The sequence below is a fragment of the Cygnus atratus genome, chromosome 3 (genome assembly GCF_013377495.2).
Source record: "Cygnus atratus isolate AKBS03 ecotype Queensland, Australia chromosome 3, CAtr_DNAZoo_HiC_assembly, whole genome shotgun sequence".
Lineage (NCBI taxonomy): Eukaryota > Metazoa > Chordata > Aves > Anseriformes > Anatidae > Cygnus > Cygnus atratus.
Window position 1 is genome coordinate 113,330,508 of NC_066364.1, and position 26,062 is coordinate 113,356,569.

The following is a 26,062-nucleotide window of genomic DNA, read 5'->3' on the forward strand; positions in this document are numbered from 1 at the left end:
CAACTGATGAAACTACTTTTCTTGTTCTCAGTGTCTGCCTTCTTCTAACATTTTCTGTCCTCGGAGAAAGGCATGATAGGACAGATTAGGTAAGAGGTCACTTTCTGCTCTTTCCTCTGTAGCAATCCACAGCGATGGCTTGATTTATGCTCTTCAACAGACAGAATTCAATTTCACTGAAGAAGTTCAGTTACATCATCATACTACACTGGAATCCATTCAGTTTTTAAACTTTATTATTTCAGTCACAATTACGACTATCTGAAGCCTCTTCATAAAAAGGGGCCATAACAAAAGCTGTACACTAGCAACTTGATCAACGGATGCATTCATTCTGCATCAAAAGTACCGTAAGAAGGACAGATCTCCTGGGGAGGCAAATCTGTATCAATAGTTCAGTCTCTTGAATACAGAAATTTGATACAATAAAATGCAACAACAAAGCTTCCCCTCTTTTCAATTAACTGAGAAACAAAAATTGTCCTTAGAAGGGAAGAAATGCATTTGTATTTTTTAGTTTCGGGGTTTTCCCCCCTTTTCATAGCATCATAATGTTCTCTTCATGGGTGGAAAACTCAATCTTCAAGTTCAAACCTAGTTTCTTCATACAGTTCAGGATGAGATGACTTGGAATACCGGGAATATTTCAGTTGTAGAAAATCACCCAATTCATCCAGAGCATTCAAAACCTGTAAGACCATCACACTGTGTCAATTCTCCTGGAAAAGATATGAAGTTCTACTAACTTCTACTTTATAGAAGAAAACCAAGTTCATAAAAGCATCAGTTAAAGAAAGCTGAAAGGGCAAATTTTGCTTTTACTCTCCCATAGCAAATGTTCATGCAGTCATAGATGCACAATAGCATCCATGAAAACAGAATTTACTCCTTCAGAAGGTTATGGTTTATCAATCAGTACATGAATTGAACACAGATTAAAAAAACCCACAACTTTCTAGAAGTACGGTGAGATAATAATCCAGACAAAAAATTATCGTTACTTGCAAAAAAGGCATATGTAAGGTAATACTTCAACACTTCCATATGGATCCTGAAGATTGCAGTTGCCACTATGTTTCCTTGGATGGGACTCAGCACACAGTGCTGATCACAGTCATCATAAATACCCTGTACAGTTTAAGGTATTTCTAGTGCATTCGATTGTTTTCTTGTACTAATATCACAGGCATAATTAATAATGCATTAGGACTGTAATGCAATTTGCTGAGCAGTGTCCTCAGCTCTCAATAGATTCAAAAAGTAGTCAGGGAACTTTAGACCACAGAGAAGCAGCTCAGTGTCTTGCAGCATCTGAACCATGCTCAAGAGCTGCCAACCTTTTGGCATTGAAAAGGAAAACAGCAATTTTGATTGTGAGTGGAAAGGAGTATTTTAGTAATGGTTAATGCAGAGAGATAGTTTCAAAGTCATTAAGGAAGTTATTCTTGGGAGCTTGCCCTTTAAATGGATCTTTCTTTTTCTTAGTTCCAAGCCAAGATTCAAAACAAATTTTGCCAAAGGGAAGTTTTCATTATGCTTGTTACCTGTTGTTACACTGGATTTAGGAATGTTCACAAAGTGTTTGCCCTAAAAAAACCTTTCCATCTGCATGTAATTAAACTCAGGGCATTTCCATTCTCCCATAGTATAAGGACATTTAAAGAATGCCACAGTTAGTATAGTAAAGGCACAAGCACAGCACATTTAAGAATGATAGCTGGGGAGTGTTTCAGACCTTCACTCGTACCAGGAAGCAGCGATGTGCCGGTAGCAGAAGAGAACATGCAGTGATGGCTTACAAAAGTAATGGACTTGACAGTTGAGGGTGGACGGTGAGGAAGCAAAGCAAAGCAGCAACCTCAAGAGATTAACCTTCAGATCAACCTCATTGCCTGTTACCAATTACATAAGCCAAAATCCACACTGTCAAACAGTAAAAGATGACAATGACCAACACACGGACATAGCTCTGCCCTGCTCTATGCAATTTTATCTTTATGGTATTATGCCCTGCTAATAACTACTGCACCTTTAAGAGCAGCAGGAATTTTGCACTGCACACATGCAAAGCAGATTTTTCAATGTTGTTTGAGAGGGGTCTACACTGGCATGGGAGCTGGTCAGCCAGGCAGGGCTCCCCCATCAAGTTCCATATGAATCTCAGGATGCAAATGGGAGCCAGGGGCTCTCTGCAGACACAGATGCTTGTCTGCATAAAGAAGTGCCATCTTCTACTCAAATGTCTTCTGTATTCACAGGTGTGTTTTTTTTTTTTTTTTTTTTTGAAATTTACTGTTAACCCTCTGTGTTGCCTGCCTCTAAGTCGGCTTACTCTGAGAATGAAAGAACGTATATCAAGTTAGGCCAAAAACATCTTTGGCAAGAAGGGGAGATGGAAAATTTCAAAGAGTTTATTTTAAACACATTTCTGAGTGTGTTGGAATGGAGGGTTAATTTGGAAGTCTCTACATAATCTTAATAGTATTTCTGGTGTCAGAGAAAGATACAGAGCTGAGAGAGGCCAGACAGCACCAATTAAACCTCATTAGGTTCAAACCATTCCAAATACTGCTTGCAGTTGCTACCTGTACCCCCAAGGCTGTCCCATGCACTTTTACATTTCCACGTGTTTCTTGAATTGCAGAGTGAAAAATGGTATGGAAAAACTGATTTGCAATTATTTCCATATTGTTTCAGGTTTCCTACTCTGACAGTTTTGACCTAGCAGTTAACTTTTGTCTTGCTGTGCTTTTCATGTAGGTCTTTATTAGTTGTGGCAGGCTTGGTCACTATTAGAAATAGAAGAACATAAGTTAACTGTCCCATAATCTGTTTTTAAAAATAAAATATATAAGGTTAAAATGCCTTTAAAGATCAAGTGACAAGACCAGAAAAACAGAAGTAAAAATGAATTATTGAGATTCAAAGTAACAGACACACAGCTTCTCCCAACCCCCTTTGCATCTGAAGTTAATTTCAGCAGGACATCTGCTGTGCTTACCGTGTCTAACATCTCCCGTGTATGTGCAGCTGACACACAAAACCGAGCCCTGGATTCTGTGATAGGAGTAGCTGGAAACCCAACCACAACCACCCCGATATTTTTTTCTAACATGCGTCTTGCAAAGGCCCTAAGAAGAAGAAAAAAACAAGAGTAAATTATCGCTAATAAACTGACCACAAAGAGAAAACATTCAAGTATAATAAAACAATGGGTAAAATCCTGTCTTCAATTGAAGTGGATGGTAATATTCTCATTGAATTCAATAGGAGCCAGAATTTTACCAGTAGGATTGAGATTCTTTGCTGTTTAACAGCTCATGAAGCCAAGTGGGTGTCAAATACTAGCAGTATGATGGCAGAAAGTGTACTGTAGAAGAGATCCAATTCATTTATGTCAAAGGTTTTGAGTGCAAATCAAAACCTGTGGGCACTAGCAGTCCCTAAGCACTGAAGAAGCTGGGCCTCTGGAAGGTGTGAGAGCTGTGTTCCAGCACATCAACAGGACTCAATCTGTGTGATGGCTTCCTTGCTCCCACAATTACTCTGCCCGATTAGGAACATTTTGCGTAGTGTGTACTACACCTAAAGCACGTAACCACCCTAAGTTACCTGCAAAGGCTCTCTACAGTTTGGCTGTTACATTACACATTTCTCAGTCAGTCCATAAGTGCTGCTTGATGGGTACTGAACGGTAAAACAACTTCTCTGTGCAAAGTATTCAAATATCAGATGGAGATAAAGAGCATCCATCAAAAACAATTCATACTTCAAAGGCAATATGTCTCTTTTAAGGATTAATAGTTAAAAAAAAATCCAAGTTCAAAATGTAATCAGGAGCGTTACTCCAGAGCAAGATAAAGAGGGTTACAGGAAGTTTTTAAGATGATGCATACTGGAACAACTCAAAATTATGTCTAGGGGTAAATTTAAAATAGAACGTAACTAAAGATGAAATCACCTAACAGAGTATGTTTGTTTTGTGAAGCATCTACCAAACATGACTACATTTTTCACAGTTCATATGAAATACACTTTGAAATAAATTTGAATGGTGTTGGTTTTGCTTACAAGGTGTTTTCAGTACTTACCCTATCTTACCAGGCATATAAAGGAGTAAGGGGACAACAGGAGAATCATCATTGCCATAAATGATGAAGCCCATTTCATGCAGTCGTCTTCTGAAATATCTTGTGTTTTTCCCTAGCTGGCGCACTCTTTGGAGCCCTGAAATGTGTCAGTCAGGAGAACAGTCAGTGCAAACATCATAACTGGAATCTAGTAACAGCCTGGAAACAGGGCCATAACAGTTCAAAAAGTTCAGCTGAAATATTACCATTTGATTCAGAAGAAAAACATAGAATGAGCAAAGTGCAATTACATTGATTATTACGGCATTGTAGGACAGACAGCTGACATTTCCATACTTGTGAGATGCCTTTCCACTGGCAGAAAGTCTTGTTTCGTGTCTTCTGGAGATGTATTTGTGAACAATTCCCTTTATTGTATTGCACTGAATAAAGCCTGCTGAATGACACACACCCATAGAGAAGCAGTTACGTGTCTCTAGGGATACAGGACATATAGATAGAGTATGTACTTTCCCAACACAATTCACTACAAGGGAAAACAACTTATGTCTACAGAGACCTTGATACATATGTCACTATATCTATATATTTTCTCATTAATGACATTCTGCAGGGCTCCTCTTATACCTTAGCCAGTTCTGTGCACATACTTGTTTCTTTTTTTTGCCATAATAAAACTTAAATAAATAAATAAATAAATAAAAATAAATACAAAATAATAAATAAATAAATTTAATAAAATAAAATAAACTTAATAAAACTAAAAGTAGAAAACAATGCATTTTGGATCAGCTCAAACTGATACTTCCTTTTCCCTCAGTTTTTCAGGCAGAGGAAAAGCATTCAATAAACTCTTATTAGACAAAGTCTGATATCCTATAGTGTGTTGTCAATGTTCAGCATAACTCCAGTTATTATAACATGCATCTACATGTGTAATCCCTTGCTTAGTTCTCGTAATTTTTCATTCTGAATGACTTCCTACAGTAAGCTCAAGGACGATTTTTTCTCATTTTCTTTTTCAAAGTAAATGAGGAATGCTGAGATGTAAAGTGTGGTGATCCCATGTGATGCTTCCTACTCCTTTCTCCATATCCTAGAGGTCCACGCTGAACATCCCTCCTATACATTTCGTCACTTACATCAAATAACTCATCCACTTACATCCATAGGACTACTTTTGGCTACATGCAAGCATTTACGGATTAGGTGAGTTGTGGAATTCTATGCAGTTATGACTGTACGTATTGCTATGTCAAGGAGGACCCTCAACTGGGGAGAAGAAAAAAAATAGGAAAGGAGAGGCAAAGCATAGAAAAGAGTTAAATATGACCTGAAAAAGAAACATTGTATTTTGGCCCTTATTTGCACAAATGCATTAGAAAAACATACAACAGATCTCTAGTTTCTAAGATGTTTTCACACTTGTTTATTTACGTATGTATTTTTAAACAGAGCACTAAGCCTTACCTTCCTCCTTTAAGCAGCTAGTGCAATTGTAGGCTGGAAAACTGGGAACGAAAAAGAAGGGGAACAAGAGAACCTACCCAGACACAAACTTAAGTTACAGAGTACCTTAACATTTCTTGTATGAGTTTTCTTATTACTTCTTAAAAGGACACAGAGTCTAAAAATCAGCTGTTCAGTTCCTGTGTCCTCTTATTTTACTGTTACTTCCTCAGTATCACAATCTGACAACAAACTTAAGTCATTCAAGTCTTTCAGACACAAATTTTGTACCCTGCATTGTTCCTGGCCTCACTCAGTCACTAATCCAGAGATGTATCTCCCAGCAAAACCAACAGGAGAGCTGAAAACTAGTACTTTTAGTGAAGAAAAAATAAGACCAAAACCAGCAGAGAAAAGTGCACTTGAAAAGTCAGTTCAGCCGTTTCTTTTGCAGTGTCACTAAGGAGGTGATTTCTGACAAGGACAGTTACCTCCCTACCCATTGCATACAAAAGGGAAGAGCCACATTCATCGTTACTGCAGACAGGGGCTAGAGCATGCCCTTTCCTTACTCTACCTGCTTATTTCATCAGCTAGCTGATGGCACCGCATTTCTAATGCTGTACCTACCACCTACCTGGATGGCCACCTGCTTGGTACCCACACACTGCTGCTTCCCAGTGCCCCCCCCAGCACCAGTCCTGGGTTCATGCAGCCACACAATGAATCAAGCCAGGTCCTTCACCTGCCTGACCCGGCCAGAAGGAACCACACCACTGTCAAGCAGATTAATTCTCTAAGCGTTATCACTGTGTAGGTGCTTGCACCTGCCCAGCAGAGGTGGTGGGAACACACGGTAGGAGTGGGATTTAGTGGGACATCTCAGCTACATCCTTGTATTTTGTTTCTCCTGTTCATCAGCCCATCCCTTCACTATCACTTTGATCATGTCACCAGGCATGAGCACTGAAGTCCCCAGTACAACTTATTTCCTCTTTTTCCCTTTGCTTTTAAGTTGCCTTTGCGCAGACGTACTTTGTTTTCACTGTCCATTTCCTTTTTCCTTTGCTTTTTGTTCACTTCATTCTTCATTTACTACTTTCTGCTGTCATCGTTCTCTGTGTGCCTATTTGCTGATGTCCCATCTTCCTCTTTATGATCACAACAGCCAGTTAGGCATTTACATCTGCAATGTACCATCTTCGGCAGATTCGTCCTCCGACCACATTCTGCCAGAGCTACTGCCGTGGCTTTTCTTCCTGTTCCCTCTTGGCACAGGTAGAAATCACCACACCTACAGAAACTTCTTCTCCACTAATCGTTTCTGAGTGCATGTAGGTTTCAACAAGATCTACTGCTTCATCTGTTCTGTATATTCCCGAGTCAAGGTTCTGCCGATGTTCTGGCTGGGAAATTTATAGGGAAACTGGGACTTGCTTCACAGTGATCAGTGTTTTGCTGAACAAATTAAAAGATCTCATAAAACCGGTGCATTTGTAACTTTATGCACAAACTGCCCACACAGACAACCTGTTAGTTACAGTTTCAGTCATTCAGCTTAAAACTTTCAGTGGAAGAGATCTGCTGGGTTAGAAAAGGCCACAAATAGTTTAACCATCTCTCTAATGCTGCTAAAACAAAAACAGCTGCGCCAGAGCAAGGAAAACAAATGAAACACAAAAGCATCCTACTACAAAGCTTTCCAGTCACTAATAAAAACAATAGTCTGTGGTATTTCCAAAAATATTTTTGGTGTAGTAGATCTCAAAGAACCAGGAGGAAATATTAAGGAGGAGGAGAAGAGATGGGGGTAGGGGAGAATGGCTAAGGAAAGGGGGTAGAGAAGAACTACAGAATAATGTGTCTGAGGAGAAAGAGTTTTCATAAAGACTTTATTAGCACCTCCTGAATGCCCAAATTACAGGGAGGTGGGTGCAGGAGTGACCTCAACTGGGGGCTCAAAATCACTGCTGCTTCTTGCTATCTTAGCAGCCCCTAAGCTAGTTTCCAAACTCCCAGCCTCCAGCATTTGAAACTACTAGATTTTCAATTAGGGAAAGTTTTCATAAATGCAGATGTTCTTGGCGGATGCAGTTTAATACTTGCCGCCTTCTCCTTTCTATTCAGCTGTTTACCACAAAGCTGGAAACTAAGTGTCAGCCATGCAAGATTCCAGGCCCTTCAGTATGTATCAAACCATATGCGCATGGCCTACAGTTGATCATTTTGTCTCTCCTTATTTTAGGTACCAGGAACTTAGATTCCAAAGCAAAAGAAACATTAGAGCTGAAAGAGGAATTTCAGGCAACCCCCCCAAGTGTCGAACACCTCCCTCCTTTTCCAATCCTACCCTGCTGAATCCATAACCTTAACCAGTTTGTGATGGGACGGATTCCCCTTTGAAAACCCCCATGGAATTCATTCGAAGAAAGCCAACTTTGATGCAAAAGAGCCGCTTCAATGTTTCAGAAACAGCCCAAAATAGTAATGACACTTGCAGAGATGCATTAAAGAGCCAAATAAAAGATCAGAGCATTCACATATATCTGGAGGGAGAAAAAGCACATTAGGAGACTATTGCTACACACACTGTACTTGTGGGTGGGTGGCTGGGAGGAACCTACTTCTTTACCAAGTGTCAACACTTTCCTTTCTCATGTTAAGTTTTGTGGTCAAAGACCACATACACACACCATATACACAGCCATCTTCTAGGCTGCCCCAATAAGAGCAATAAAAACCTGAAAGTTTGTAACTGTACCCCAATGCTTTTTTCTTTCCTTTATGGGACCCTCCAATGTCAGATAAGAAGGCAGATCTGAGCAAAATGTTTATTTTGGTCTTATTGGCCCAATTTTTCCCCCACACACTGCAGATTAAATCAGCATAAGAGTGATGGAATTCAGTTTAGAATCAGATCTTAGTCCAAATTTCACTGTGGTATGTTTAATCACAGGCATTGTATTTAAAAGCTATTTTCTTTGATTCTTGAGGCTGTGATCTTGAGTCTTGTAGTCTTCTTGCTAACCTCCTCCTTTTATGAGCAAAAATCCGCAGTGTCAGAGCTAAAATGATATAACTGCATCTATTTTAGGGCAAGAATTTGCCTGTGCAGCACTAATTACAGGATCAGAGCCTTAGATAGTAAATATATTTGTTCAAAACTTCTTAGTTTGCAAAATTATTCAGGATTTTCAGACTCCACAGTCTATGCAAATAGCATATAGCACAGCATGTAGGATGGCCAGGTAGTTATATTCCCTATAACAACTGAACCACAACAGAGTATACGTTCAAAGAAAACAGAAAGCCTGGGCAGGGAAAACTGTTCCTTAGCTAACTAAAATGAAGCCCACTAATGCTTCAGATTTCACAGCTGAGGTTGAGCACAACCTTATTAAGAGCTCTACATCTTCTTATTAGCTGAATTAAAGAGGGACATGAATAGGGAAAACTGAAGGATAAAGGACTCTTAAGTTCACACGTTACCTTCATGCTAGTTGGAACATACAGTGATACATAGCCAGTTTATTGGGATTGTACTGAAATGCAGGAGTATTTACCTGGACAGTGCAACTGTGCTGGCAAATTCAGAAATTACATTTGTTCCACTGCTTTAAAAATATTTGTTTTATTGCAAGGTTCTAAGGTGTTGGCAATTCTGGGAAAAACACTGATTATATTTTTATTTGACACGCATTATTGCATATTGCCAGTTCTAGCTCATTAATTTCTGCAAGCTTTTAGAAGGCTTTACAGCTCACAATTAATATGGTTTAGTTTAAGGGAAAAAACACAAAGAGATGGCAAGAGAGAAAGAAATGATAAAAGATAGATGGCTTGCTCATAATTTCTTTGAAGCAGCAGATGTTTTAAGAGAGCCACTTGGAGTAGCAGGCTCGGTAGATGCTTGGTCACACGCCGGGCGATAGCTACAGACCTGCTGTCAGTGAGGAGCTGCTCTGGAGTCTGACAGCAGGAAGGCATCCTGACTACAAGCCCGAGGGCCTGATTGCAGGCGGGTGTTACCTGGCACAGCTCCACGTGCTTCAACAGAGCTTTGCTATTTATGCCAGCTGAGGACCTTATCCTGGCAGCAAAAGAGGTAGTAAAGCTATCAACTCTCTGAAACAAAAGTTTGTTTTCCTCTTCCAGAGACGTCTGCTTTTCACTCCTGCAAGATTTTAATAAGCGGAGAAGCTGGCTGTGTTCAGTTCTTGCACAAACACTCTACCTTTGAACTCTTCCTGTAGGCTTCTAACTTTGGAAATTCTGACTCAGTATATTGAAAACAGGAATAAGCAACCTGCAGCCTTTCATATCAAGATCTCAGGTGTATTTTAATTGAAGGAGAGCTGTTTTTCCTGAACTCATTCCAGGAAAGATAATCCCACACCACGCTTTTCCTTGGCACATGGTGGACTCTTCAAGATACAAATCCACCTGCTTTAATCGTCTCCAGCTGTTGTTTCATTGGGCCTTTCTAGATAATTAGTTACACAATCAAACTTCTACATACCGGTGTCAGAGCATCTCTTCAATCTGTGTTCCTTGGATGCAGAACTCTGTTCCCTGCCCTCCTTGACTAAAAACTAGATAGTAAAAAGCAAACTTTCATAGGCTGAAAAAAAAAATAAATTTGGAAAACAATAGCTCTTCCCCACTAAACTGTTGCAGATGGACAGATTTTTTTCTTCCTCCCCCCTATTCCCCCCCCAGTTCCATTATAAGAGTAACACACATGTACCTCCATGTGTATTAAATCACAAATAGAATGCTATAAAACTGGGGTGCCTAAAGGAAATATGTTCTCAGATAAAAAAAATCTTTATAAAAAATAACTTTGCTATGAAATGGGGAGAAGTGAAGACATTTTCTTCTCCAGTCTAATGCCAACTATAAACCTAGTAATTTCAACTTAATTCAACTGCTAAATAAGCCCTTAAGGACTTATTTAGTCAGTCCAATTTTAACTGTGAACTGCTGCAAAACACTTTCCAGAGCAGACTACAGGAAGAAAAAGTGGCAATTTCAACTGAAGCAGAAAAGGGAGAAATTGTACATATACTGTCATTTTTGCCTTATTTCTCAAATGAGTCAACCGTGCCTACCCAGCACCTTATCTGTATTCAGATACACAGTGTCAGCACTTGGTGTCCTGCACAAAAGCAGGGACAGAGCAGCCAGCCTTGGCTGAGCCTTATTTACTCCCAGCAGAGGTGATTAATCACAAAGCACATCAGTCCCTCCACTGAAAGCCAGCCAGTGCACAACGTGCTCCATCTGTATCACATTAGGTGTTTCTGAAATGCCAATGACCTGAATGCTGTTAGAAAAGGCACTTCTCTCCTTCGTGCTCCTCGGGCTGATAACAGTGCTGGAGTCCTCAGGCAGTGGCAAGCAGCATCAGGAATGGAGGAGGGATTCTCATGCTCAGCAGCAAAGACACTCTTAAAAGGAGACTGTGGTGGAGCGATGTGTTGCTGCCCCTGGGGATGGTGTGGCTTTCTTTACTGGGGGATAGGCTGCTAGTCATCAGATAGATTGCATGGCAGGGTGTGCAGAAAAGCTTGCAGTCTGGTCACATCCTTGCTCTGCCTGGAGTTAAAGCTTATTTATGAACACAGGGAGACTTATCCACAGACAGGATCTGCTAAAGGACTCGGCCCTCGTTTAACTTTGACTATGGAAAAAGTGACTTCAAATGAGGCAGGATTCAGTCAATCCTCAGAGCTCTTGCAAATCCCACTGCAGACACTATTACTCCAAAGCCCCTGCTTGTGCAGATCAACTGACCCTCCGCAGATACATTTGGCTTCCTTTAGGAGGTGGATCACATGGCAGGTGGCTCCTCTGGAATAGCATGTCTCACTCATTTCAAGTAAAGGTGGCAGAATTTAACTCTGTTTCATCATTCACTGCTGGGAGAACATCTGTGATGTTCAGCTCAGACAAGTAACAATCACGACAACATATTATCATCATTAGCATCTTCACTGTCATAGCGACTGGGCTGAGCAAACGGAATAAAGCTTCTTAAATGCTCTAAATGTAGGCACATGCTTATTGGGAATATTAACTTACTTAAAATTAAGCCAGGGTTCAAGCATTCTGCTTGATGAAGACCCCAGAGAAGCAATCATCTTAGAATGAAGCAGCAGAAGGAGAATTTGAGAGGGAACAGTAAAAAGCCACACTTTAGAGGGACTGATTCTGCAAGCTGTTTTGAGCAGGTTCAAGGGGTCTGTCGCTAGGTAGCCTGCAGCATTAAAGCTTACAGCTATAGTTTCATGATCAGTTGAGTCTGGCACAAATTTAATTTGCTGAGAAAGGGATCGTTCCCCTTGACTCCAAGCTGCTCAAGTCCTGGCACTAGGATTCATCCAGCCATATGGTCAACTGGCTCGGGGAAACGGTTTGGCTGTAGGCTCACCATTTGTGGGGGCTTCAGTTATTTTTCAGCTAGATCAGTTCCCTGATTCAGTTCATCGCATGGCTGCACAAACACTAATGCTAGTATGGAAAAGGGGCACTAATAAGGGGCTAGGCAGGGGGAGAAAAGCCAAGACTGCCCTTCTCAGTAGCAGCGCTGGCTTTTGCCAGACTACAGTGATGGTTAAACTAAGGTTTTTGAGTTTACAGAGGACCCTGAGATGCAACGGTAATGTTTTCAAAAGATTACTGAGCACCGATAGCAGTGGAAAATGTTGAAAACTGAGCATTTTAAGAAGCTGGTCCTCCAGTTATACAAAAATCTAAGGCAGACGGAAATGTTTTAAAAAGGAACCTTTTAAAAGCAGATCCTTTTAATGCCAAGCCAAAACAGAAAACAGCATTCTGCAGCTTCTTGCAATCTGAATGTGCTCAAACGCGAGAACTCACGGGCTGCTACAAATAAAAATGAAAACTAGTAGCTACAAGACGACAAACCAATCAGAACAAATGGCAAAGCACTTTAACATAATAAAGGAACGCTTTCTGTCTAAACAAACTCAGGAATTAGTTTTTAAACACAATGAGGACAGCAGATACCTGAGGATATGGCTGTAAATTTTGCAGTGTCCCATAAAAAACATATGACACTGCCTATGGCTGTTGGTGAATTATTGTTTGCTATGCATTAAATAGAAAAAAAAAACCTTCGGAAATGCTATAATTTGCTTTTTATGTCACTATAATTTATTATTACCCATCAAGAAATTTGCTTTACATTTCCTATCAGTTTTAACTCTGTCTGCTTAGTGGTTCTATTTCTTACCTATCAAATTTAAGTGTAAAAATATGCTTTTGGTATTCTCAGGCAGAAGGGGGGAAAAAAGGGTCCCAGGTCACAGCTGGAGAGGCTGTGTTGCATGCAAGTAAGTGCACATGAACATTTGCACAGGGTCCAAGCTCTCTGAGTCAACCACAGTCTCATTGTGGGGATAAAACCACTAAGGCAGCTGCTGAGCTTCCTGAGGTATCTCCAGTGGTGTAACGAGAAGCCACAAGGCGAACATATAGAGAGTATCTATATTATGAATTATAAAGAGTAATTGCCATGGGAACTTCTGCTTCCCAGATCTCCTAATAAATGAGGAAGGACACATTTGAGATGAAAAGGCCACAAAGCTTTAAGAGGGATTTTTTTTTTTATAGACTGCATGAACTGAGCTGTGGAACTTGCTGCCTTATGACATTACTAAAGGAAACACAGCTGCCAGGAGTTCATACACTTTTGAACAACTCTATTGTAGCAGCTATGATAATAGCTATGACATTACACTACCAAGAATAAATGTCTTGTTCTACCAGTTGCTGATTATCAGAGTCTCCTGTACAACGTGACATTGAAAAATGTCTTGTACTCTACTAAAAATATGATTTTACATGAAAATGGAAATATATTTCCAATTTTTGTTGTTGTTCTCTGACTCTTCTGCTAAAAGTCACTCAGGAAACAGAGGACTTAGTCATACTGACCCCAATCCACCTGCCAGGCAGGAACAACTGTGCCTATCAGTTTTAAGGGAACTACTGCCTTCTCCTGATTCAACATTTCTTGCACTTCATTTTCTCAAGGCACAGCAGAAAACAGGAAAATAATGAAATGGTAACACCTGGCTATGGTCTCTGCAGCATCCTCCCAATCTCTTTTACTGAATTTAAGATGACTAAATTGTAAGAGATACAGATCACATTACCATGACATTAATGTTTCACTGTCATCACGAATACTGATACGGGACATATTCTACATTTACAGATGATTGCTTTGGGAAATACCAGGTCTTCTCTTTACCTTTTTAGTTATGTCAGTACAAAGCTTTTAAAATGAGACCTTCCCCAGATAAACTGGAATCTCCTGCTGCAAAAGAAGGTAAGCACACATTTTGCTAGCACACTTCCACAGCAGTTTGCTGACCAGAGAAGATGGAGGAGTATCTGTCTCAACTAGTTTGGAGAGTGGTGTGCTTGCTGTAGTTGCTTGCAGACCCATTTGCAGACCCTCTTCCTCTCCTTCTCCACACCAGGCCCATTTTGCTCACAGCCTCTGTAGCTCATCTTCTCAGCATCTCATTTTGGTCCCTGTCTCCATCCTTCCTAACCACTTGTTATCTATTGCTTGTGGTGTCTCCATTGCTTGCCAGAGTCTCTTTTCTCTTTAATCTTTCTGTCTCACCTCCCTAAATGCTTGACAGTGCAGGATGGATGCAGGTGCTCAGGGCCCCAGTCTCCTCCCCAGGTCCCAGATGGGGGATGTGTAGTTTAGGCCCTCTGGCAGTGAGTTGCAAGATACTACTTCACTTGGTGGATCTTCAAGTTTTTCACTGTTCATTTCAAGTATACATATATATATATTTATAGACTCATAACATCACAAGACTCAGATGGTATTTCAAAAACATGGTGAAAATACTAATCTTGGCTATCATAATCCAGATCTTCATCCCAAAGCCTGAAGAAACCAAAGCTCTTCAGGGAAAGAAGTGATTTTTTATTTTTATTTTTTTTATCATCATCAAAAGCCCATACGTATATATAGACTTGTTATGAGGAATGACAGTCTTTTTTTATTTCTGTGAAAAAAGTATAGCCTGAAACATACTCATTGTGGATAATTTCCAGCTAAACAGTTTAGGTTTGATGGTTATTTTTTTGTGTTAAACCTTACCATCTTTGTAATTAAGCTGTATCCCTTGTGTACATATACGTCTATTCATATTCTGTAGTCATGCATCCAATATGCTGATCCTGTCTTGGAAATGTATGCCATGATTGACTTTCCAAACAACCATATTCTTAATAATTGAAAATAAAGGAAGAAAACACGGGAGAGCAATCATTTGGATACACATCAGGATAAAGCACAAACATTATCTCTGCATTTCTGGCCTCTGGCATTATCCACTATATAATTTCAACTACCCTACTCTTTCATAAATCAGCTGCTTAACAGATCTGTGGAGAATAACTGTCAGAAAATGCAAGAGAATGTAAAAGCATGATATCTGGGAAAATAAGAGAAGACTGTGTGAAATAATAGAAAATACAGAATAAAGACTTTTCAGAACAGCAACTTAAATGACCAAATCAATCTTCCTTCCCTTGGTTTTCTATTTGCCTATGAAGGAGTAAGTCATGAAGTTCACATACAAGAACAAGCTGGGTTAACATATTTTTCATCCTTTTACTTCAAACTCTTTTCAAGAAGCACACTCTAGATAACATGTAACTTTCTAGCAAACTGTATTTTCATTCTTTTCCAAAACTTTGTCAGTATTTTCTGTAAGACTCCCTCCCCTACAGGAATGACCTGTGGAGGACAGGCCATCAGGGCAGATGTCCTTATGAAGGATTCCGCCAATTGTCCTTGGGGAGAGAATGCCATCTGAAATAAATTGCAAAATAAACTCCCTTTACCGATCCAACAGGCTTCTGGAGAAAATCCATGTGATCTCATTTCCACAGAGGATTCATTATCACCCTGTGGTAATTCTGGTTCACTTGAAACTTCACTACCAGGTGTCTCTGCTACATGGCTCATGCTCTTACGAGGACGACTCACACCCAGAATTCACCATTTTCCATAACAGCAGACCAGAAGAACTCAGTCAAGATCACCATTGTCCTTGGAAACAAAACTATCTAAGAAGATAGCTTTCTCTCTTCTCTTCCTCTTCATCTTTCTGTGTGCCAAAGCAGCATTGTAGTGTGGTCCAGCACATTTTTTCCTGTGTTTTGGTGTTTTTTTTTTTTTTTTTTTTTTTTTTTTCAGTCAGCAAGACAGCCTAATGAAGGAAGGCCCACATGAAAGAAAAACCAATAGTCTAAAATAATGAGTCTGGCTCAGAAGGACAAGAAGCATTTTTAGACATCATAGTCAGTTTGCTAGCCTTTGTGTAATACTCTAAGTTGTGATATATGATTTATTAATTTGTTCTATTCATTTGCATTTCATATTACCAGACAAATTTTAAAGAACTGATAGAACACTAATTTATTTCATAAAGCATTTGTAGGAGACTTTGTTTGTGCACAAATAAAAACATTATGCTATTAAAGAATACTGTTTCTAAAAGAGAAAACACTGCGACCTCTTTAGCCCTGAGACAGTCAGACATGCACGGCTTAAACGGCTGTATTGAACCAAGTTCTTCTATTAGCCTGCACTGAACTGCATGCAGAATCACGCTAGCTGAAGGTCATTTGTAAGAGGCTTTGAAGGTTTGGTAATGCTCTGCATGTTTAATATTTTACACGCGGCGTCTAAGAGAGCCCTAAGCATGTAGCTGATGGGAAGGCTCAGTGTAAGGCTGCCCTCTGACGGCAAGCATTTCCTATAGCAAGTGCAGGGAGTAGCACAGCAGGACAGGCTGCACACACAATCCCCAAGGTAGAAGAAACGTCAGCCATGGTCTCTTAGAACCAACAGGATGTAGACATCAGCATACACAACCTTGACCTTTCAACCCGCAGAGTGTAACAACAGTTTCCAACTTGACTTCTCTGTCAAAATGACAAAAGCATCATTTCCTCGTTGTCTACATATTGCACTGGAATTTGGCTGCACTTTGTTACTGGACTCAGCAGAATTTGGCACTGGGACTGGATTCTGTATCCCTCCTTTTCTACACGGAAGTCTCGGAAATTCTGGCCTCAGTGTAGGGCTGTGATAAACATCTCAATAGTCTTGTGTCTATCATGGCTTAAAACCACTCTAGGCCACTGCAAGAGAACAGTGCAGAGCAGCGTCATGTGGTCTTACACCCTCTTATGCATCCTTTTTCCCTTCCATTCCCACCTTACTCCCAGCAGAACATATCAGGGAGGTCTAACACAGAATGACTCTGTTAGTCCTACACAAGGTAAGAAAAAACAACACAGTGCTACTGGACCAGTATAAAAGAGACTACAATTCAGAGCAAAATCTGTATCTTCATCTATATGTTACGCAATGAAGTGACCCACAGGCATGTCTGACAAAAACTATATAAATTCAAAAAACAAAAACAAAACAACAACAACAAAAACAACAGCTTTTCTCTGAGGTAGGACTTAACCCATTTTTTTGGGTGAGGGACAAAACAGTCTTCAAAACTAGTTTCAGGACACTATACCTAATGCCTGAATAAAGTGAGAACTATCATAATCATCTTCTCATACCAGTATTTAATGTACAATACCCATGTTAAAATTCTGTGCCATGCTTGGAATGCTTGCAGTTTTGAAGGTTCACACTTAGAATGAAGCTGAACAGGCAGCACCTTGCCCATTCATGAAGGTAAGTCCTTCTAAACACCTCCTTCAATGTCAGACAATCTATTCAAAGGGCAATTTATGTACTTTTCCAATTTGCTGCTGCAAATCAGAGGGGACTGGTGACTATGGGTGGTAGCTTGGTGTCAGAATTCAGGAATATTTCCACCTCTGCTGCACGTGAATGAGTGTAGAAAAAGTACAGTTGATAGCACTTGGAAATGTGATGATCTGGGTATTAATTGTACAGTAGAATGATTCCCTTTGGATTACATTACTGTACCAGTTTGCTGTTCGATGACCTTTTGTGTGCACCTGTACACAGCAGATGCACTGGTTGTAATTGAAATACATGCAAGTTAAAGAGGGTGGCTTACCTTGTGTTGTTCCGTCTAGTCCCATGAGACATTTCATTGCCCTGATGATTTGCTCTGCCACAGGTGGACACATAGATGTGGCGTACACAGCACTGTGAGAATGAGTTCGTAAAAAGTCCACAAGGTCCTTACACAAGCAAAACAAAGTATGAATGAGCTTTGAGGTGCCCAAATAGCAGATCTCCCTCTTAACTACTGCAGAGTGAGAACATGCAAAAGAAATAGGTTTCACCAGTTATTGGTTTACTTTCTTGGCTGCTACTGTTAATACACAGCCTGAAGAAATACCAGGCAGGTGCAAGTACTTTACAATTTAAGTGGGGCAATCACAGCTGAAACAAAGCTCTGGAACAGAACACTGTTTATGTGCTGAAACTTATTATAAAGGAGCCAAAATCATTTAAAGACCAACAAACAAACAGCTGCATTTAAAATACCTCTCAGTCCATCTCTGAGTGGGAATGAAGCAAAACCTACATGACAACAGCAGAGTTTCTTTGCCCCAAGACCTAACTCAGGAAAAGCAACCTTACTGGGATCTATATTTGTCTATTAGCATATACATTTCTTAGAACTGAAACTTTCCATCGGTGTGGCAGGTTCTGTCACGTTATAATCAGTATAGGCGCTTTAACATTTCCTTGTATAAGCAAGAGCACAATCTGTGGTCTCAGCAAAAGCATTGCTGTACTGTAGGCATATCTAAAGCACCAGCAACTCTCCTGAATGCAGGGGCAGGGGAGGAATTCAGAACTTGATTAGGACTATCATTGCTATGACAACTCCTATTTCGTAGTGCAAATTGCAGAGTAACTGTCACCACACTAAAAGCTAAATGCATTTTAGTGAGAAAGGGATGATGCCTGCTTGGAAATCGCCTTTGATTAAAAAAAAGAAAAAAAAAAGACAATGGTACAGATTATTACCAAAATCCAACCAACCAAACAAAAAACACCATGTATGAGTCTATGCTGTAACTCCAGTGCTAGGGAAAAAGATTTATCTAACTTCATATACATTATGCATTGCTACGTTGCAATTGTAATCCTAAAGGTTTAACCAAATAGCTGAGAAGGCATCTGTGCTCTTATTGACACAGCAAAAAATGCCACAGTGAGATTTTGGTGGCAGAAATGAAAGCAGGTGAGCAGCTGCCACCAAGGCCCAGAAGCCTGAGGCAAAGCTTAGTGATAAACACAGGTGTGAGAAGAGCGACCACTTTCATTTAAGAAAACTTCCTAGGGTTAGATAATGAGACCTTTTTTTTCACAGGTCTTGGCTTCCCCTCATTTCTAGCTATGTTAGCCATATTGTCCTTCATAAAAGTTGAATTTTCAGATACAAATTCAGAAAGCAAACAAAAGAAAGTCGATTCCTTATGTTTTATGATAGTCTGTGTTAAGATGAACCCCCCCCCCGAAGATGGTGAAAAATATACACTATGTATTTTCTTACATCCCTTTTGTCCTACTCAAGCGCTACCCTTATTATTACTATCCTGACAGCATCCATATGGACTGTCTAAAAAGGCTTCCTACTCATTTAGCAATCTACTTAAGAAATACATCCATGGAGTATGAAGAGAGTAAACAATCAACAACCACTTCATATCTCTGCTAAGCAACAAAAGTGATGACATTTCACAATGGCACTGATTATACTTTCTCTTCTCCTACACTCCTAGTTAAAACAAGCTCAGCTCTACTTTTCATTGACATCTGTTGTTGACAAGAAGATTGTTTTGTTGTTTTGTTAATGTACACAGAGCAATTGAGGACACAGATTTTACTATTGCAAAAGGCCCTCAGTAAACCCTCTTTCACCATCCTCCTAAAAAAATGCAACTATGACAATCCACAACTGTTCAGGAATTTTATTATCAGTGGATGAAACTGTGGCTTTAATCTCTCAATATTGCTCCACATGCTGTTTACAAATGTGAAATAAAGTAACAAGCAGTCTGCATGCAAATTAATGTAGTGAAGTATATTTAGCCAACCACAAAGTGTCTAAACATTTCCAAGACAAACAACAATCATCAGGGTGGCACGGAAATACCCTGCCCAAGCAAATTACATAATACGAACATGAGACAAAAATAAGAAAGTCTGACTGTTTGATGTGCATTTGGGATCCAGACAAAAGTGGTACTATCTTTAGAATTGTGCTTCTGTAAAGCAGTCTATATGAAAAGATAATAAAATATATCACACAATAAGAAGGTACTTTTCCTCCCCTTGATGTTAAATGTGTGTTTTCCTTTACCTTTTTGCCAGCTATATATCCTCCAGCTGCACCAAAGCTCTTTGTGAACGTTCCCATTAATACGTCAACATCATCAGGACTCATACCGAAGTACTCCACAACTCCTCGCCCTGTTGCTCCCACTGCACCGATGCTGTGAGCTTCATCCAAGTAGAGGTAGGCTTTGTATTTTTTCTTCAAGGAGACTATCTCTGGCAGGCGCACAATGGACCCTTCCATGCTGTGGAGGAAGAGAATTACGGATAAGCAACAAATACGGCACCACCCTCTCTCCTTAAAATACTGCCAGAAAACAGACATTAATTGCATAGCAGAATTTCCTTCATGGAAGATCTTCTGCAAAGTCACTTTATATTTACAAAGAAATATTAAAAACTTCTCACAACTGCAGGTGAATATAAAACAGTCAACCAGTTTTATAATTCCAGCAATGAAGAATAGTTAAAAAGTTCTTGTATATTTGCAAATTGCTAACAGAAAAGAGAAGGAAAGGTATAAAATAAGGGGAGATATCCATCCAAAGCAACATACTACATTTCACTACAAAAAAAAAAAAATATTGTAATGAATTATAAGGAACTGCTATAATTCACAGTCTGGTCCTTTCTTACTTCATCCACCTTCTGCTACTGTGGTGATATCTGGGGGTAACAGCTTTAGAGAAAAATTACCCCAGTGCAAAGGAATTGAGTCTAACATATATCAGATGGCCCACACGAAATGCACAGACAGTGCAATAACTCAAAGCACCCCAGTCTTTAGAGTGGAGAGAATCAGGGATTAGAAAAGGTAGCTCAAATCTACTCTTTACAATTGCTGCTCCTGATTTTTTTTTTTTTTAAAGGAAATGCAGCCTGCTGCCTAGCACTCAAAAGGAAAAACAAGTTTCCATTCTTTTTCTATTTATGTTCTTACAGCCATGCAGGATGGAAATATTCTAAACGTGTACTAATGGTGTGTAGAGAGTTCTAGAAATAAGAAAAGATGATAAATCTTTTGTACTGTTGGTAATCACATCAGTAAGTTAGAAGGCACAGAGGAGCTGTACAGCAAAATGAAAGCCCTGGGAGACATAAGAAATGCACTCTAATCCTATAAAGATGAAGTATCAATAGAATTGCTGTGAAGACTATTATGTCTTGAAAACCTTTGTGAGATGACTAAGGCTACGCTTGGATACGCTCTGCTGCACTCAGCATTCATTTCATAATGAGTTAAACATGTTCTCTTCACTAGCTCTAGTAAGCAGGTCTTTAAATGCTAAGTACTTCCTATCAAACGCCAAGTGAATGCGCCGTGTGCCAGGAAAAGCAGTGCTCTGTGGCTACTACCTAAAGCGTATTCAACTGCATGTGCTACAGGAGCTTCAGATAGGCAGGAATGTCAAGTTTGTTCCCAAATGGCAAGTGAAAAAAGAGCAGTGTCATCAGTATAATTTCTCAGCAGTTTTTTGATCCTGGACCAGTGGCTTTCACAGATTCTTTTTCTTACACTCAAGCTGCACTGTGCAGCAAGAAAGGAGCAGGAGGGGCTTTGGACACTTGGAACATTACTGACAGTTTTTGCCCTCGTTTTCATCCTTTGGTCTCCTGAGTAAGCTCGGAAACAGCCTGGTTTTGAAGGAGATATTTGTTCCCTGCCCATCGGCAAGCCTGCATGAGTTTGAAAGACCAGTGCTGGGGAGCAGCCAGGGACACAGGTTGCCTGGGCTGTCCAGGCTCAGAGAGCCTGGCTGCGTGCACCTGGATGCACATTTTTGGCCATCAGGTGACTGCTGGCAAATCTTGCCTAGCCCTAGAAGAGGCAGCTATGGGTGCGTGTATCAACACCACTGTTGCTTGCAGCAAAGGGTGGACAGGCTTGTGCTGCAAGCTCCGAGGACTGAGCTTTCCCTCCTGTCACCCTGTGCTGGGGACAGAGTCCCTCCAGCAGCCAAGTGGCACTTGACAGCTCAGGGAGAAGGAACTTGAACCACCACAGCTATTTTCCTAATGAGTACAAGGGCAGAGCCCGCAGTCCTCACATAACCCAGAGTCAAACCATTAGTCAGCTAAAAATTATACCGAGCCAGTGGCTGTGCTGGGGCATGCAGCATCCTACATGCTAGGGAGGGCAGCTTTTGACCACCTGGTCAGCTTGTAGGCTGGCTGAGTGGTCGGAGAGCAAGTGTGGGGCCAAGGAGCTCCTCTGCAGGAAACGAACAGGCATCCCACCCTGTGCCTTCCAGCAACAGCTGGGAAGACCAGCTAGACAGAGAAGGAGAACTATAGTTTTTCCACATTTACATAGGCATCACAGCACACTGGCTCATGGAGATTCAGGTGGGAGATAAAGCATTTAACTTCAAAAAGAGCAAAAATGGTAAATTAAAAATACAGAGCTTATGCAAACACTGCATATTTGCCATTTTCAGTGATGAGTTAGTGCTTTTTAAAGATGCCTGCTGACACAAATGTTGCAATAACTGACAGAGATCCTAACATGGCTTTGAAACATCCTTGGAATAAGTAAAGCCCTGCTGGCTTCAGGTACATTTTCTGTGCTGCCATTTGAATCGGCCTCCATCCTCCTGATGGCAGAGATGAAAGCTGTTTCTGTGCCTACCCAATTCTTTGATTCTTGGTCATTTGACCCTGGGAGATGGCTTGTGATATGAACATCCCTCTGTTTAGAATTGCTGCAAGATAAAACTTGCTTCGTATATCCCCTTGGGTAGCCCAAATGGAAAGTTTACTGAATCCTTCAGTAAATATTGCTGTCAACTGAGTTTAAACCAGAGAACCAGAAGTGAACTGTAATCTCTCTGTCTCAGTCTGGCTGCGTCACTTTTACAAAGCTATTGATCTGTTTCCAGATCTGCTCAAGCACACAGTGCACATCTAAAGAGTTGTATGCAGATGAACGTAAGCTGGCTTTGCCCAGGCCAGACATAAGCATTATGTGGTATTACATCCTGTCTCACAGTAAAAATTATTAGCTTGGCTGCAGGGATATACAGCTTCTAGACTGCAGCTGACCCTCACCTCCCTTGCTCAGAGAGTGGCAGAAGAGCTTGCTTAAGTATGCATTCATTTTGAATCTACTTCCAGACACGAGGAGCTAACCCAAAATTTGGGGAATCAATTAATTTTGAGGCTTGGTTCAATCCCAACAAACCTGAGATCCTTCCTGATGCAGCTGATGAATTCTAGAAGCAGGTGCGTTGAGACACAGGAGGCGTGTATTTGTGCTGGTCACCTCTCCTGGAATACAGACTTGCTATACTGGCAGTTTTTTTTCCATTTTTTTTTTTTTGAAACTTCTCAGGAAAAGAGCTTTCTACAACCTACTATGTTACAGTAATTTGAAAGTTTTTTTTTTTTTTTCCTGTCAGAAAAAGTGATTTACCAATATTCAACCTATCATCTTCATAATTGCATCACTCAACTTCCCTAAACTTGCCCTATAGTATCACTGTCCTTTCAACATTTGACAACTTGTCTGTTTACTATCAGGCTAGTTTGCATTTGGGAAAATCTCTTTCTTTCCTGACCTATTGCTCCCAAAATACATGCACTGCATTTTAATATTTACTTTAGGGATTTTTTTCTCATATAAACCTTGGACATTCATGCTACAATCTCCGTTTTGTAGTTTAGAGCAATAGTTTAGGGAAACCCTCTAACGCTGCCCTCAAATACAACCCCATACACTGAAATGATAGAAATGTTAACCTTTAATGCTGGTCCCTGGCCAAAGACATTAAATGTTACCCCATTCTTTTCTGAAGTCCTGTCATCTAATCCCAGGAAATAAAAAATAACCCTGATAAATTTCTTATGGTATTGGCACTGAATCCCCAGGAACTTCTAGTGCATATGAAAAGGCACTGGATAATATCCAATTGATCAGAGAGCTATTTTCTGAGCTGGAAGGAAATATACCCAAATTAAATTAAAAGCAGGGGAAAAAAATCTGTTTCGATAAGTTTCTGGTGCCCCATAACTCCTGCCCTTGTCCTTAGCTTATCTGACTCCTAGGTAAATATGTGTGCAAGACAGCAGAAGTCTACCACAAACCGTGTAAGAACATAGTAACTGATTAATCCTGAACTGGAAATGGTAGAAGCCAAGAAAAACATTAGCTGGATATTTAAATAATAGAAATATGATTTCGCAAGTCACTTTAATTTATGCCCTGGACACTGCCAAAACGTGTTCATGCTTTTTGTACTGAAGATTGATGGCTGGATGGTCTCTCTGTTTGGAATGAAAACGAAATATATTTGCTCCTAGGCTAGTCCAATTTAAGAACTAGCTTTCACTAGTAGTTACATTTACTTCTGATGATATTTTTTCTTTTTAAGATGCTAGAGACATTAAAAAGCAAACAATCATATACTTATCGCTATTTATTTGACATGTAGCTTGGGTGCTTCCCAAGTCAAGGGGCCAATTCTGCCTTTGGTTGTAACTGAGCAAAATCTGTGGCTTACGGTTTCAAACGCAAGTCTGATTTCCAGAAATGTTCATGTTGGCTAACAACAACCCTTTTCAAATTTTGCCAGCTGGTAACTCCAGGCATATGGGCAGAGTAAACACTTTAACATACCCCTAATGCAAACAGAAGGCAAAATTTTTTCCATATCATCGACTTCACCATACTACGATGATTGCGTCCCATTTAACAATATTTATTTAAAATAGGAAAGCTTAGCATTTCTTTTGCATCTCTGGAAAAGGCTTTTCTATAAACACTTGCCAAGCCAAACTTGCAAGTCAAGATATTTTAACTTGGAGAATGGCTCTGACCAAGTTATTTAAATTCTGTATTAGTTGTCCCCAGAGAAAAACTTCTTTAAGTCCTGGGGAGGGGAAAAAAAAAAAAAAAAAAAAAAAAAGAAAAAAACGGCATTAACTGTTTTAAGAAGAATACGTTAACAAAAGTCTGCCTCCTCTTAACCCCTCTAGATGAATGTTGATTTGGCATCTGGCAAATCTGCAAGAGAATTAACATTAGCCAATATTAGGGTTGGAAAATTTTAGTCCTTCCAAAATCAGGGGCCAAGAAAGGAAAGAACATGTGCACAAAAGAGTAAGAGCACTTCTAATATGTCTTTCTCCAGCTTTTTCTTTTGCATTTGAAATGTTACTAGCTACTTAGACTACATGGCTGGTGAATCTGTTCCCAGCCGCTCTGTAAGGACAGATCAGCTGCCTGTGTCTTGGGTTGGCAGCGATGGCATGGATATGGCATGGTGGGGTGTGGAGGCATTCTCCCTCAAGTCAGAGCAGATTTGCTTTGCAACCAAACCACAATCTTCAATTTCTGATCTGCTTAGACTAAGAAAACAGCTAACCAACCAACCTAGCTACTGCTGGGGCTTGTTCCAGTGACATTAGAGAGCTGAACTTTGTGGGTTTATTTATTTATTTACTTTATGCCCTTCACAAATATTGACATTTAGGACATGAATGGTCTTAAAACTGTTCAGCTCTTTAGGGGTGAGTGTGATATAAATGAAGTAGAAACAAAGAAGTATAATATCTGATTCCCTGTGTGCCTGATATTTCTCTAGCAATCAGAAGGAAGCGACATACTAGGGCTGAGATTCTAAAAGAAATAAAATATAATTTGATTGTCAAATCCCATTGAAAAGCGGTGACTTATGAACCGTTACGTACCACCACCAATTCCTCTCTAAAAAGTTCCTTTTTGGTGTGGTTATCTGAGGTTTACCATGTTTGTATTTCACATCCTAACAGATGGATCTGCAAACTTTTGAGAATGAAATCTTCTTTGAAAATCAATAGCAAAAACTAAAGCAATACAATGCTCTATACCAAACATACATCTGGAAATATAGCTGCAAGTATTGCAACTATCTGACAGTGGGTTTGTCCCACTGCTTAAATGGATCTATGCCTCTGTGGTCACCAATCTACTGTCTCTCTCCCTAGTGGTCAATATCCAGAGCAAAGGATTTAAAAGTGAACAAAGCTCAGCAGCTGGAGCATTTTCTGCAGGCCATGTAACTGATGGGAATATTTGTCAGTAAAATGTTGGTGGTCCACTTAATTTCTGTATGATCAAAGTCCTTAAATCTGAGCTTTCTTTTAGTAGTGCCAAGCTATGTTTATTTGCAGTTTTGCTCTGTTTATT

At 40.0% G+C, this 26,062-nt stretch overlaps 1 protein-coding gene across 3 annotated transcripts in view; it reads right to left on the reverse strand.

The window, feature by feature from the left end:
• Positions 1-298: 298 nt before the first annotated feature.
• Positions 299-26,062, reverse strand: part of SPTLC3 (serine palmitoyltransferase long chain base subunit 3) — an 86,564-nt gene continuing 60,800 nt past the window's right edge. For all 3 annotated transcript variants that reach the window (XM_035552915.2, XM_035552916.2, XM_035552917.2), the window contains 5 exons: positions 19,922-20,141; positions 17,657-17,783; positions 4,092-4,227; positions 3,002-3,131; positions 299-689 (listed from right to left, as the gene is read on the reverse strand). In XM_035552915.2, coding sequence (XP_035408808.1) covers positions 576-689; positions 3,002-3,131; positions 4,092-4,227; positions 17,657-17,783; positions 19,922-20,141 — 727 coding nt within the window. In that variant the 3' untranslated portion in view covers positions 299-575. The remainder of the gene's footprint in view (positions 690-3,001; positions 3,132-4,091; positions 4,228-17,656; positions 17,784-19,921; positions 20,142-26,062) is intronic.